At 34.0% G+C, this 15,795-nt stretch overlaps 1 protein-coding gene across 21 annotated transcripts in view; it reads right to left on the reverse strand.

Annotated features, from left to right (window-relative positions):
• Positions 1-15,795, reverse strand: part of R3HDM1 (R3H domain containing 1) — a 163,114-nt gene that overhangs the window by 53,070 nt on the left and 94,249 nt on the right. For 18 of the 21 annotated variants that reach the window (XM_027561880.1, XM_027561810.1, XM_027561919.1 and 15 more), the window contains 9 exons: positions 13,047-13,106; positions 12,823-12,963; positions 9,171-9,279; positions 8,986-9,081; positions 6,609-6,646; positions 6,478-6,528; positions 6,135-6,361; positions 3,764-4,018; positions 940-1,091 (listed from right to left, as the gene is read on the reverse strand). In XM_027561880.1, the coding sequence (XP_027417681.1) occupies positions 940-1,091; positions 3,764-4,018; positions 6,135-6,361; positions 6,478-6,528; positions 6,609-6,646; positions 8,986-9,081; positions 9,171-9,279; positions 12,823-12,963; positions 13,047-13,106 (1,129 nt within the window). The remainder of the gene's footprint in view (positions 1-939; positions 1,092-3,763; positions 4,019-6,134; positions 6,362-6,477; positions 6,529-6,608; positions 6,647-8,985; positions 9,082-9,170; positions 9,280-12,822; positions 12,964-13,046; positions 13,107-15,795) is intronic. The other 3 variants (XM_027561906.1, XM_027561829.1, XM_027561899.1) reach the window with 1 other exon arrangement.

Genomic DNA, 15,795 nt, shown 5'->3' on the forward strand with positions numbered 1-15,795 from the left:
TTTTATTGTGTCTAATATCTACCTGAGTGCATGTAATCAAATGAGGTTGGGAAGTTAAAAAACCTACAAGTCCAACTTTAGGGAAACTGCCTTGCCTAATAAGGAGTCTTAATTGCCAGAGCAGTAATTATTTAGTTAAAAAATATGTGATAACTTCATCAAACTGCTCATACATTTTTCACTCCTGTAATACAAACAATTTAAGCTGTGAACAAAACTAATAAAACTTCTCCAGTTCAACTTTACCACTGTACTTCTGTCACAAAATATTCTCCATGTTCTCACTAGTGGAATACTTAAGATTGTCTTCCAGAGAAAAAGAAGTGCAAATAACTGTGCAAACTGTCTTTGACATGCTACACAACCTTTTAAAAGACAGAATGAAAGTATGAGTTTACACTGGAATAATCAAGTCCAGTAAGAACGAGTAACACATCTCTAGAAGAAAAGCCTGAATGTGAAAATATATGTGGAAACTCTAAACATTTATACAAATTCAAAGTATTATTAAAAGTGCTTTTGATAATTCTGACTCAAGTATCTTTGTCTTTATTTTTCATAGGGTAGGTGGGATGGAGAGTACCTTGAAGCAACAACTCAGTTTCTTATAAGTGATTGATTTGTTGAATTTTAAAACAACTCACTTTGTTCACTGGAATAATGTATAATCTTAGTTTTGATTCCTCTTGTCCATTTCCTGCTACTGTGAAACAGGGATAAAATACTCACCACACAGGATCATGAGATAAAAATTTCCCTTAGCAGAAAAGCCCTTGAAGTTAACCTCTCCCTAGGAGCAGTGAGTGGGACATCATTGGTGGAGAACATTAAAGTTCTAAGAGATACTTACTTGGGCCATGGCAGTTATAATTAGTGAAGTTAGCCCCAAATATGCAAAGGTAGATGAACTTAGCATTATGTAATTGTGGATATGTGCACCTGTGAGAAAATGTGATTAGCTGCTTGTTGTTGAGGTGGTGGGGGTGGCAGAGGTGGCTGTGGAGGTCCAGGCACTTGGGTTCTAACTGGTTGTTGCGTCATTGGAGGATTATACACAACTGGACTCCCATCTGGGTTTATGAAGGGCTGACCTGAAAATTTTAAGAACGAAGGAAAAAAATCACTTACAATGGAGACTGAATATAGGTCATTCTACAAACAGCTTATAACATGTTCAATCCTTATTCACAATTCCAAAGGCCTCAAGTTTCTGAAAACCAAAGCTTTTTTTTCTTAGCCTGGAAAGCAAAGTTTGATTTTACATAAGGCTATTTCTAGTCTTTGTATCTCCCACTTAAGAGTAAATATTCAAAAACTTTGCTGCAGTGTTTCACTGTGGTGCTGTCACTCCAGAATCCACTCAGATTATATTATAGTACACAGTATTTTCCCAAAAATTTAATTCTCAAACACCCCTTGCTCAAGGAATTGAGTTACAGGATTGTGTAACATCTCAGTTTTGAAGGGAAAAAACAAAACAAAACAAAACTTGACTTTGGGATACTGGAAATCCATTAATTAGCCTGTTAGATGGGAAATATTTAACATATAGGTCACATTGCATATATTTAACTAGTAAGATTAAAACCTGATGAAAATTAAATGGCTGATAACTTCAAATTTCAAATTGTGGCTTTGATGGCAGTGTCCTAATTTCATAGATTCTAACTTGTTAAAATTAGAAAATAATCTAAAACTAAATAATTACCTAAAATAACTTCCTTTTGATTTCAGTGAGCTTTATTCATAGGCAAAAAATAAAATGAGAGGATACTTCAGTATTGATTTTGAGGCTTATTGGTTATCAATTACTGAAGGAATATTTTAAGTAACTCTCTACACATAGATTCTAAACAACTTTTTATTACACGAAGTAATATTTTTATTGTGGGAAAATAACCAACAAATATAGATCAAAAGGAAAATAAATTCCCCATAACCTTACAGTTAATTTGGATACCTTCTTCCAGACTTTTTTCTCAATGCACATACAGATTCAAAGATTAGTATTTTTCCATACTATACACTGAATGACTAAAAAAAAAAAACTGTACTGTTAAAAAAATTATGAAATAAAGAGATCATTGATTATGATACCCTTTTAGGATAGGAAAAATATAAAATAAGAGAAATTTGACTGAATAATAGTGTCTTAAATAGCCCCCCAAACATTCTCTCTTTTTTTTAAAAATAAGTTTGTGACATTTAATAAGATAATATTTGGGAGAGAAGAATATATTGTTCCATTGCGATCAAGTGGGAAAAGTTCTCCAAAGTCAAATTATTTTCATCAGTTAATATCCTGACAATTTATATGATGGATATAGAGAACTAAAGCGAAATCATGCTGGGAATTTGTGGATTGTTTATTAATTTTTAAAACAATGGTAGATTAGACTTGAATGAAAGTATGTTTCAGCATAATTTAAGGACTGCTTGAAAAAAGCTGGATGTGTTGTAATGCTTTTCTCAAAAAAAGGTCACTTTTGGACTAATTTAAAATTAAGTATACAATTCAATTTCAGGTTGATTAGTTTCTCACTTTATAATTTCCTACTCAATTTACACTTTCATGTTTCCAAAAACATATTAACTAATGTTTGGAATGAAAAACAATAGAAAATAGTAAAATATTAAATCATCTTGTATCCTGCTCCAGGAAAATAGGCAGTTTAGTTACATAACAGACCTAAAATATAAAAAGATAACCATTATAAACCAAAACTGAATTTCTTAGGAGTCAGTTTCCTATGCTAATTTAATTTGTTTCTTAGAAACAAAAGATACAAATGAGATCTGAAGGTAACATGTTCCAAGCCAAAGTTTTTTCTACAACAAACAAAAGGAAAGTTTCAGGAACACTCCGAGACCCTGACCCTCTATCTGGATCTACCTTGACCAACAACTACCATGCTAGTCTGACCACATCAGCTAAATCTGTGAATATTTAAGGAAGGTTAACAAATGGCTTAAGGTTGTTTTTATTATCTAACTATATGATTGGGCTATGTTGTTTTGATTATAAACCAAGACTTCTCTTGACTTAAGAAAAAAAATTAACATATATAATGGCTGCAGTTTCTTAATCTCTCTGAGGTTCAGTTTCTTTATCTGTAAAAGTAGATTTCACCTAACAGGATTATTATATGTAATGTATTTAAAGCACAACACAGTATACGGCATAAAGCACAACACAGTATATGGCACAGAGTAAACACTCAATAAACACAAAGTACTACCTCCTAACTGCAAACAATGTGTTGTCAATATTAATTAACAATGACTACTTTTTCATTAATAGTAAGATGTAGCTTATAATAGCTTTTCCTCAGTAGAAAGCAATTACCATATTCATAAGGACAATTACTTATAGGTCTTTTCACTACATTATAAAAGAAGTAAGAGTTGTTAATGTTCTCCTTTTTCATGAAATGTATACTATTTTCCCCAGGATAAAATTCTTTTGAATAAAGCTCTTTCAAAGGTGGTGGTTGCACTTCTAGGAAATGAACTGTTTCATGATTTGACCTAAAAGACAACGTCACCAATGTCACAAGGAGAAAAATATTTTCTGATATAAACATGTCTTTTAACATTCTCTAGCATAAACTGTTTTTAATAAAGTTGTAGGGAAAATGCTAATCACTCATGAAAAATAAAAAGCTGACAACATATATACAGATAATACATTTAATATACATTCTTTAATTTTCAGATAACTCCTGACATCTCAACTGAAATAAACCTTTTTCTGGATACCAACCTGTTTGAGGGTTGATCAGAATACTGCCAGGTGGTATGCCTGCTGCTTCCAAGGGAAGCAAAAAGAAGCTTGTGCTAGGAGATGCAACTTGCCCATTTAGGCCACCATCAAAGGAAAGAGAACTATGAGTGCTGACAGCTGGATAGACGACAGGTGCACCGTGAGAAGACTGGCTAAGAGCTGTACCTGGGAGAGGCTGCTGGATGTGTGAGAGCGAGCCCGTGGATGACCCTACACTACCAGAAGACTCAGAACCTAGGGAGGAGTAATAAAAAAGGGAGTTTTTAAAACCTTATATAAAGATGCAGGCTTTAAATACATAACAATAAAATTCACATTGCATAACATGCAGTTAACACATAAAAGCATGAATTATTTTTGATTTACTGTACAACTTTGCCTTCCCTCCCCACCAAAAATAAGTTTAATACACCAAGACTTATCACATTAAGTTGTCAGGTAAGTCAAAGCCAAAGCATGCAACTTAAGCAAGTCTATAATAATATCAGGCACAGACAGCCACAAAAAACACATTACCGACATTCCCAAAAGGACAAAGTTATATACATTTTTACCTTTACATTAACACCTAGGAATATATAGATTATAATATTCCCCCAGGACAAACAACTTAGCACAGCCAAATGCCCAAACCTCTTATATCAGAAACCCCTCATCTATAAGAACACAGAAAGATTTAAGAGTAGTGTAGGAAATAACAAAAACAGTAAATTCTCTACCAAATACCAAGAGAAACAACTGCCAAGTTTCATTGCATACTTTCATTTTCAGCTCATAATCATAGCATCTTCCTACAATGTACAGTCAACTTTTAATTTTTATCACAGCAAGGGACAAAGATAGAATAAAAATATTCCAAGTAATTATATTGCTGCTGCTGCTGCTAAGTCGCTTCAGTCGTGTCCAACTCTGTGCGACCCCACAGACAGAAGCTCACCAGGCTCCCCTGTAACACTAGCTTAAATTTTTTTACTATACTTAATAAACTAATTTGATGTATAATGGCTAAAGGGAGACAATGAAACAATGAAGAAACGGAAAGATTTTGATGAATTAGGTTAATTAGGTTTTAAAAAACAGAATTGAGTCTATGAGAATTAATTTTTCATGAAAGAAGTAAACAAATATGATACACTATATAGATTTCTCTGAAGGATAACTTCTATTTTACATTGTGCCAAAATAACTGTTTCCAATAACTATATGAAAAATAAATATACTTATTTTCATCTCTGAAGATAATATAGATTATAAATAGTACATGTTCTTAAAATGTTTTGATTTGGCTGTTTGTCTAAATGACTTTCTCAGGACACATGAGTAGTTTTATTATGACGACTTGATGACTAAGTGATCATTTATCAAATAAATGCATATTTGGTACATATGCATATTTCTTACATTAATAAAACTTACCTTTCTTTGGTGATATATCATATACACTAAGACATTTTAAACATCCACATTATATGTTAAAAAGATGACAAGTGCAATTCAAAAACCTTAAGAATTTAAAGCACTCAGTTATATAGTCAGAGATTAAAAAATACTGTCACCTTCAAATTTACACCTCTCCCTTCAACTGTTATCTGTAAAACTGTATGTCTAGGCTGTACCCAAAAGGATAAGGAGAGTGCCATTTCTGATTTTCCTGATTATTTTGGGATAAAAATAAAGATCCATGAGGATCCTAAAAGAGACATAAACTTCTTTAGTATTGAAGCCAGTTAGTGAAAGTGAAAAGAGTAAATGCTATGAGCCTAAAAGTTATATAATCTAAAATAAAGAAGCTTTAGAATGAAAATGTTACTGAAATTTCTACTCATCTATAATAATTATACTGTATTACATTTCTTTAGTTTGACAATTTCTCAAAAAGTCTCAGCAATTTTATACATTTTTTGAACAGCAAGTGAACTTTATCATGAAATGCAAACAATAATATGATAGTAGTTGTTGAATTTCAGCTAATAATGGTATTAGCTAAAAATGCAATCAATGTTAACTAATCCTACGTGAGAAACCACAGCTTCTAACTATAACTAAGCACTGAAGGATTTCTAATCACCTAAGGCACTTAAACAAGAGATGACATTTCATTAACCAACCTGATTTAAGTTTACATCACAGTGGAGGATTCTTATTTTAACTGATGTCTGTGAATCTGTCTCACAGAGAATAAATCCTAATGTCAATACACATATTACCTTATAAGTACTTTGGAGGTGCTCAATGTACTGCTGATAAGAATCTTTTATTTAAGGATAATTACAGAAGCCATATGATAAATGCCAAGCCAACATTATGGAAACTAATGTTTGACTGCACAGTTCTAAACAGATATTTGTACCTGTTTTTGAAAGCCTGCCTATGCTTTTGCTGCTTCCAGAACTATCACCTCTTGTCAGAACTGAAATTCCACTGAAGCTGCTGGCTTTGGTTACAGCAGGCTTGAAGTTTCGGAGAGAGCTGTCTGAATCTGTGCTACTCCAGGGCCGTGGTTCAGAGTACTTCAAATCATTCTCAGTGCTGCTTTGATGGCTATTTGTTGATCTTCCTGAAGCATCTTTATTAACTCTGTAATTTAGAAATAAAACTTTGAAAAGCCAATAGAGACAAAAAGGAAAATTATGAAGGAAAAAAAAAGCTCTCAATTTTCAATACTGTACTGCATGAAAACATGCTTCCAATACCTAAATATCTGGCGCCTCTGCTGAGTGCTATTAGCATCCTCGTCTTGGATTCTGTTGGCATTTTAATAAAACATTTTTACTTTTATTAGCGTCAGTCAGACACTTACCAAAACAAATGTTAAATTCCTCACCTTTTGTCAATAATATAATTCTCTTGGGAACACAGGGACTAGAAAGAAAGAACAGATATAAAAAGTTGAGCATTTGTCAAATAATGCCATCTGTAAACCAATGATGACAACAAAAATCATGTGTATTAATTAAAATAACAATAGTTACTCCCGGTCCTCAAATCAAACATGGTGGTAAGGTACACAAATAAATGATAATGAAAAATCTTTTTGGCTTGGAGATACTATGCTTACTTTTAACAGACACATGTTTTTGAAACAATGCATTTCTGTTGTACAAAGTAACTTGAAATTCAAATACTGTTTCCAACAAGTAAACCCATTTTCACTGTTAAATATTCAAGATAAATACACGTCTGTAGATTCCATCTTATTCACTCAACAAATACCTTGATCAGTTCTGCTTTGGCAGCAGCTGTAGCAGTGAACAAGCAGCTATGCCTCAATGTAGCTTACACCCAAAAGCCTCCCAGTGCTAACAACCTGACTCAGATAGCCATCATTTTTGCATCTTGTATTAATTACAAGTCTTCTAGTTTACCAGCTATCAGTTTTGCTCCTTTCATCCAATTTAAACAGCAAAAGCCATAGAAACCTCTCTGATCATGACTTTCCACTCCTTAATAGCTCACTGATCTTCTAGTATTTAGTATTAATTGCTCAGTTGTCTATGACTCTTTGCAATCCCATGGACTGTAGCCTGCCAGGCTCCTCTATCCATGGAATTCTCCAGGCAAGAATTCCAGAGTGGGTTGCCATTTCCTTCTCCATGGAATCTTCCCAACCCAGGGACTGAACCCAGGCCTTTTGCATTGCAGGCAGATTCTTTACCTTCTGAGCCACCAGGGAAGCCGAATCTTCTAGCACAGGGGTCAGCAAACTACAGTCAGCTATCTGTTTTTCTAAATAAAGATTCACTGGAGCACAGCCATGTTCATTCATTCACATATTGTCTATGGTTGCTTTTGTATTAATAATGGGAGTTTTGAGTTGTTGCAATGAAGGCTATATAGTAGGAAAGCCTAAAATACTCATTATTTGCGCCGTAAGAAAAAGTCTGCTGAACCCTGCTCTAGCTAAAAACTCAACTCCCTGCACTAGATTTCAGGATCAAGCTGAAATAAGATTCCTACTAATTCTCCAATTGAAACGTCCCTCATTTCCTGCCCCCTAGGCCATAATCCAGGTGGATTATGAATTCTTCAGTTCCTCATGAGTCTAGCTCTCCTTTATCTCTGGCCCCTGCAGATGCTGACCCTGGACATGGAACATTTCAATCCTTCAGGTCTCCTCTTAGAAGCTAACTCTTCCTCTCACTCCAGAGTTCTGGTTTTTGGTGCATCTCTACTGTGTTCCCTATTTCACCTTCATGTTTCTATACCAATTACACACTGTATTGTCATTATCTCAATACTCATCATGGGTAGAGACCTCATTCATCTTACAATTACAGAGGAAAACAGATCTAGGTTAGGCCCTGAGAAGACCTAGGGTGAATCTTGCCATTTTCTAGCTAGATGATCTTTGTCTATTTTACTTAGACTTCTGGAGCCTCAGTTTCCTCATCTGTGAATATAAACAGTGATACTGCATATAGGGCTGTTTGGGAGATAATTTATTGTAAATGTGCATGGATACATTTATCTAGTGCCCAGCAAAGTACCTACTACAGGTGATCAATAAGATTTGTTGAATATTATAAACTTTTAACTGACAGTCTAGACTTTAGTGTCATTTCCTTTTTTTTAATACAGAGAAAATTTCTATCTCTGAAAGTATTAACACAAATTACATATATTCTTATATCCTTGACTGCATAGAGCAGATCTTATATCCTAGTACTGCATAGAGCAGATACTGGTAAAACCAAACTGATTCTCTTCTTGAATCTATGTGTAAAATAAGCAGCCACTTAAAAGATCCATATAATCACATAAAAGTGGAAAGTAAATATTAATTTAAAAAATCAATTAGCTTTACTTTAAAAGAAACAAGTTATTTATCAAGAAAAGCCCACTAGCAAGTAGGATTTAGGGCACATGATTTTGTAGATAGTGACCAATATTACAAAAATCTCCATTCTGTGAGAGGAAAAAAATACTATATAAATATATAAACTATATACTCAGTCCAAAGTACTACTTCTTAGTTGATCTGCTTCCAACTTTTGAAAAGTACACATAACTGCAGCAATATAGTATTTTACAAACTATTAAATCATTAACATGAATAGGAAAGACTATAGTATTTCTAAAAAGATGACTTTATATGTAACAAATGTAGCTGAAAGTAAATATGATCAATAGATTAAGGGAGGAGTGAATAGGCAATTAGCATATATTTAAACATGAAGACCTAAATATAAGTCAGTACATACATCTTGGGAAAATATCCGGTCTCTAGCTCTCTGGTACTCTTCTTCTCTTTCTTCTATAGATTTGCTTCGTCTGTCATCTTTCAAACGTATTCTCATCTAAAGAAAAGAGAACAATTAATCTTGGGGAAATGATCTGCCAGGATAAGTCCAGCATCTGTAAAAATGCTCCAAATGTGCTAGGTTACCTGGTTATCATCCTTGTCAAAGCTAGAGTTATCTCTCTTGAGGATGTATCGTTTCTGAAAGTCTTCACCTTTATCATCCTTAATATGTTCAGTAAATTTCTGATCGGGTCTAAAAAATAAACCAAAAACCAAGGGAACAAAACATAAAACAGTTAAATATTACATTTTATGAAAAGTGGTAAAAATAATATGTTCTCACTCACTGGTGCTTTTATAGATACTTATGTTATCTCAGTTATTCCTCAAAAATAATTTTATAAGAAAACGTTAACTATCCCACGTCATGACTGAAAGGATATACGAAATACACTGTGGGCTCTGGAATCTGACTGCTTAGGTTCAAATACTCAGCTTTAACATTTAGTTGCTTTAGTTACTTATTAACCTTTCTTTTCCCTACTTTCCTCATTACAGTCTACCTACTTCATAAGGTTGTTCTGAAGATGAATTAATAGATGACCAGGACTTAAAACAGTAAACAGTAGACGTTTGTTATTATTATAAATACTACTGACAAAACTGAGGATCAAATGACTAAAGCAACTGTCCAAGATCAGAGGGCAAGGAAATGACTGAGCCATAGTTGGAGCCCTGGTATGTAAGCCTGTCTATTCTCTTTGCATTGCCTCCTCTAACTCAAAGAAACAATTCTGGAACAAAGGAAAAAGTATAGCACAGTATCTTATGTTACACTCTTACAGTACCTGCTCTGATGTTACATAACCAAATATGTTGTGGTTGAATTTAATAAAACTTAAGAGACTACTTCAAAATGCTACCAAGTTACCAAGTATTCTTAATTATAGTGGGATACATCTTTGTTTCGTATTAACTGAAACAGGTTAAAAAGAGGTTTTTTGAAGGTTCATGTTATGACTTAAAGTAATGATTATGAACTCTTAACAACGTATTTCATGGCTGATTGGTTTTTCCTCTATGGAAATGCTGCAAGTTCTACCGGGATCCAGAAAACAGATGGAATGCTGTTGCTCTTGGAAAATTATAATCATATAAGATTTCATTTTCTGATATATATTCTCAGCTACAATAAATTAATTCATTCAACACTCCTGAGACTTAATATCATTCTATTATAAAACTGAAATATGTGATCTATAAAAAATATATTTATAGGCAATAAAGAAAGGCTAACTGAACTAAGCAATTTTTTATATATACTTAAAATATATATTATGTAGTCACATAATTTATTATGGGTACCTTAAATAAATTTCTAAACCAGATAAACCTGAGTAAGGATATCTTCAGCAAACTTTGTAAGATATTTCATTATACATAGTAATTAAGTAACACTTCTGAATATTTGTTTTAACTTAATGAATTTTTAAGAGTACTGTATCTACAGCCTGTCAAATGATGCAAAGATTTTAAACGAGAATTATCTAAGTAAGCTGAAGAAATCTTTATTTTAAAATATATTTAGATATGTGAAACAAACATATCTCCACATAGAGCTATACACAGAACTAAAGAGAAAAATAAAGAGTAAAAAAAAAAGAAAAATTCCATGGCCAAACTGATGAGAAAAAGACTGCTTTCTTAAGGAATTTGAAAGATTATCTATTTAATCCTGACAATGGCACTATACTGTTATTTGTCACATGATTGCCCCACTGGTTTATATCAACTATTTTTGCAGCTGTTCAAAATCACGTTTTCTTTTTCAAGCGGTTTGTACTTGGGTGAGAGATGTTATTCCAATATGACTGTAAGATTTAACCAAGAGCCTGGCAACTTTTCTAAGAGCAGCTGGATTCCCACACCAAATAGCATTAGCAGGCATTTCAGCTAACCTTAAGACTGTCTTACCTCTGTCTTTTATAGATGCCTGAATTTACTGCCCTGCAATCGCCAACTTCCCGCTCCAATGAGACACCCCAGTGGACACCGGGTTGTTGACATCCACAACACCACTGGTTCAAGGCTGGAGCGGGTAATCTGCCTATGAGGAAAAGGCAAGTTTGTTTTTATTCAATGTGGAGCAGTTCTCTAAGGTTTTCTGATTTACATCCTTCTTCATATTCCAGAAGAAAAAAATAAAAATACAGTGTAACTTCAATGATCTGAAATGTCTAGTTATAATTATGCTATTGATCCATTCTTCTTTAGGTATCAATACATTATAAACATCTGTGTTTAACTAAACTCTTGACTACCTGGATAAAGAGAACCCTGATATCATGTGTAGCATTCAAATAACTGAGGTTACACTGCATTGAAAACCTTAGAGAGTCACCAGTCGAAATGTTAGTCAAAATGCCTGCTAATGAACACGTGCTTGGGTATCCAGCAGCTCTGAGTAATGTTGAAAGGTATTGGTTAAATGAAGTAGATTTCTATTCACCTTCAGTCCAGCTCATAGCTTACAGTTACTGTCCCACCTTAGTCATGATATAACTAACTAGGAAAAAGCTAAAAGATATTTAAAAAAGACTAAAAGATAGGCAGTAGACAATTAAATCAGATTCACATTTGCAGGTAAAACTTAATCCCTGAAGAAACACGGGATCCTTTTCAAAGACAGCTGTCTTCATTAATTTAATTTTAGTTGTAGTAACAATCATTTAAAAAATACAAGCTTCCACCAATAAATATACCTTTTGGACAAAATACTATTTGAAATGGAAGAAAACCAACTTAGTTCAAGCAAACAAATATGATAGCTACAAGGGTAAAGACCATTATAACAAAAGAGAAATAAATGAATTAAATGTAATTGTACAAACCAAATGGTTCATAATAGACAGAACCTTGAGAAGTCTAGCTTCAAGGAAGGAAGAAAAATTATGAACTGAAAAGCATTATTTATGGCATCTGAAGCTGACTGCTGCTCACAGATCCACTGCTGTCACATATGAAATTAATATGGAAAATTCTTTTGATAGATCACCATGAAGAATTTTAGCTGAACTCAACAGGTTGCTTTAGGATTAGTTTTACTAATAGACAAAAGAGGTATTGTGAACATATAACTTTAGGTGCCTCTGCATTGTGCCTTTTGCTCCCAAATATCAGCACTGATTATCTATTTTACCATACTACAAAGCTAACACTTTTTAAAGCAAATGATTCCTCTTTACTTCTTAAAATTTTTTGCTCACTAAGTCATACATAGCCCAGAAGGGTACACAATATTATGGATAATATTGGATTAACCAACCAATAGTCCCACTGTCCTGAGATCTGTGGAAGAAAAGAACCAAAAATAGAGGTGGAAAAGACAGTGAAATGATAGAAAATTAGTGAAAATATAAGCGTTTTAAAGTTTGCTTTTTCCTTTTAAATTTGCCTGAAGTTGGCCGTAGCTATTTAAATTGTACTAATTTAAAATCCATAAGAAAACAGTTATTAAACATCACTGACATCATGACTTTTGAGGGTTTTCCTACTTTCTTTTTAAAAAAGCAATCCTCATTCACCTGTCTCATTTCAGTCACCTGTCTTATTTCAGTCCAGACTGGTGCATTTTACATCTCGTGAGCAGAGTGTATTTTTTAGACCTGTCACATAAGGCGATACATCACAAAGCTGAAGCAGGCTGCTAAAATATGTGGAAAACCTGAGATAAAAGATGTTACAGAAAGATAAAGAATTATCACACACACATATAACAACCTTTCTTGATACTTACATTCTTGTATTGCTAGTTTTGTTTACTATGACAGCCTTCCCACTCTGATCAACATTGTGGTCTAATCCAAAGTAAGCGGCGACTCTGTGCAAGAGCATCCTATGGTAAGATGTCATTGGGGGAAATTTTTTACGGGGAGACCTAGAATTAGAAGAAAGACTAATTTAGCAGATATTCAATAACTGTGATGACAATTTATTTTCTTGTTAAAGGTCAGGACTTACTCATTATTACCAATGAAATCTAAAATTTCTTGTTCCAATTTCAACAGCATCATTCTGTCCCTGAAACAAAATATGAAAAATCATAAAACTTAACACTGAAATAATCATAAATGTTGAATTTACAGGGCTATATATATTTTTTTTATAAAACCTGTACACTGAAGAACATTACACACTTGATATATGCTTTCTAAAAAAGTAATATTTTAAAAGAATAAAGATGACTTTTTAAAAAAATTTATGGAAAATTTCACACATACACAAATGTAGAGAGAATACCATCCAATTTCAAAATTATCATTACATTATCTTGATCTGTTAAGTACTACTGTATTATATTAGATTCTGTTTCGCAAATACATGGATTATAACAGAATATTAGTCTTTATCCCTTACTCAGTAAAGTAAGAAGCAGCAAGAAAACAGACATCTTTAGGTAGGCTCATGACTTTGTTACCATGCTCAACTCCATAGAAACAGTACTCTAAAGAACATGCAATGCCAGTAACAACAGGAATACTCCAGTGGGAATCCAATGCTAGTATATAAATGGAACTACAGCAGAGAAGTATGAACTATATTACTAATCCTAACTCAGAGGAAGAAGACTTCAAATTATTCTAAAAATCACTATAATACATTTTTAAGATTTGGGGAATTTTTTTGATAAAATACCAAAGTGAACCAAATACCTCCAATATTAAAATAAATAAGGACACTAGGGAGCACCTGCACGTGCTCCTTCAGACCACTAGGGTCCTATTTAGTGCACTTACAAAACAAGTTGCTGGTACCACTCCCCGAAGGACCTCCTTGCTCACACACCAAGAACACAGCTCAAGAGAGTATTCCTGTGGTCACTAAATTTCATGTGCGTGTGGGAAAAACAAAACAAAAACAAACCTCAAGAACCTCAGAGCTAGAAGCAGCTTTACAGAAGCAGCTTTCTGTTTCTGAAATTTTATAAATCAAGAAAACTAGGCCAAGAGGTTAATGCTTCCTTCTCAAATAAACACTACATAGTGGATCCCTCTCAGATTCTAAGGGGAAAGTATGTCCTCTATTTCCCCTGCTTAAGTCGCCTGAAAGTCTATACATCAGCCCTGAGTTTGATCTATGTTGCAAAAGTAGTCTTATAAAGCTGACTAATATTAACCATACATGTTTTTATATCAATTGAAAAAAATCAAGAGAATAACATGCGTAAGTGGTGATTTTAAACCCGAAGTGGAACAGGATTACATTTTAATACAAATTTTGGCAACATTCAATTTTTTTCCTTCAGTATACTTTACCTCAGCAAGTGGCACCACCTTTCACTCAGCATACTGTACTAGAAGTACCTTTTTTTGCCTATTACTATGCTTTTCCAAATCCTCCCATGCAGTTAATTACAACTGCAAATTTTATCTATATTTGATCTATTTTTCTTCTTTCCACTGCCAATACCCTGGATCCAAGTATTCAGGATTGTGACTTGACCTCTATGATAGTAGTATATTATCTCCCTGTATCTTCCCTTGTTCCCTCCAAATCTGTTTTACCTGGAACATCCATAACAATCTTTTAAAAACACAAATGTGAAGACATGTCATGGTGTGTGATAAATATTTATCACAGGTTTCCCATTGCTCTTAGGTTAGAAATGAACATCTTTTGTAACATGGCCCATGGGGCTTCCTTGGTGGCTTGGTGGTAGAGAATCTGCCTGCCAATGCAGGAGATACGAGTTCAATCCCTGGGTCAGGAAGATCCCCTGGAGGAGGGCATGGCAACCCACTCCAGTATTCTTGCCTGGAGAATCACATGGACAGAGCTGGACAGGCTACAGTGCATCGGGTCACAGGGAGTCAGACACAACTGAGCACCCACACACACTAATTCAATGTGCCTTACAAGGCAGGTATGACCTTCAACTATCTCTTTAGCCTCATCTCCTGCCCCTTTCTCCCCAAACCTTCATCATTTTGGCTTATCGCTATAGTTCCCAAGCTCCTTCCTTTCACAGGTTCCTCGAACATGCTGTTTCCTTTGCCCAGTACCTTTTTTTTTAAAAAACATTTATTTATTTGGCTGCACCAGGTCTTAGTTGCAGCATGTGGGATCTAGTTCCCTGACCAGGGAGGGAACCCAAGCTGCCTGCATTGGGAGCACAGTCTCAGTTACTGGACCATCAGGGAAGTCCCTAGCACAGCTTCTTACATTCTTTTTTAGAACCTGTTTCTTTCATACCTTTTAAGAGTATTTATCACAATTACTTTTATATAGTTGTTTGTGCTATAGTGAGGAGCTCAACAAATCTATCTGAGTGGAATAAATTAATCAGATTATTTTACCAATGTCTTTTAATGTTTTTCCTTAACATTTTAGGGGAGGATGGGAAATTTTTATTTACTTCATAAGGTTTTCGCTGAAAAAGACTTACTTAATGTTAAGACTCTTTTCTTCTAATGTTTTTTGGGGTCAATTTGTCTTGACATGGTAAAATTTTCTAATGTATTTTATACACTTATTGTAGGGGGAAAAAAGGAATCGGAGGCAGGCAACTTAATAAGCATTCATGAAACTGTGCATTTAATTTGGTTCCTCTGTTTGAGCTAAACAGCAAGCCTACAATATGTGAAATATTCTAAAGAAATTTCTGTTGTCTCCATGAAAGAAAACAAAAACCTAACAATTTTATTAGTAATTGATACAAATTCAGGCTTTTTCCCCTTTTATATGTAGATTTATGGGTTGCAGAGGATTT

This window comes from Bos indicus x Bos taurus, chromosome 2 (assembly GCF_003369695.1).
Source record: "Bos indicus x Bos taurus breed Angus x Brahman F1 hybrid chromosome 2, Bos_hybrid_MaternalHap_v2.0, whole genome shotgun sequence".
Lineage (NCBI taxonomy): Eukaryota > Metazoa > Chordata > Mammalia > Artiodactyla > Bovidae > Bos > Bos indicus x Bos taurus.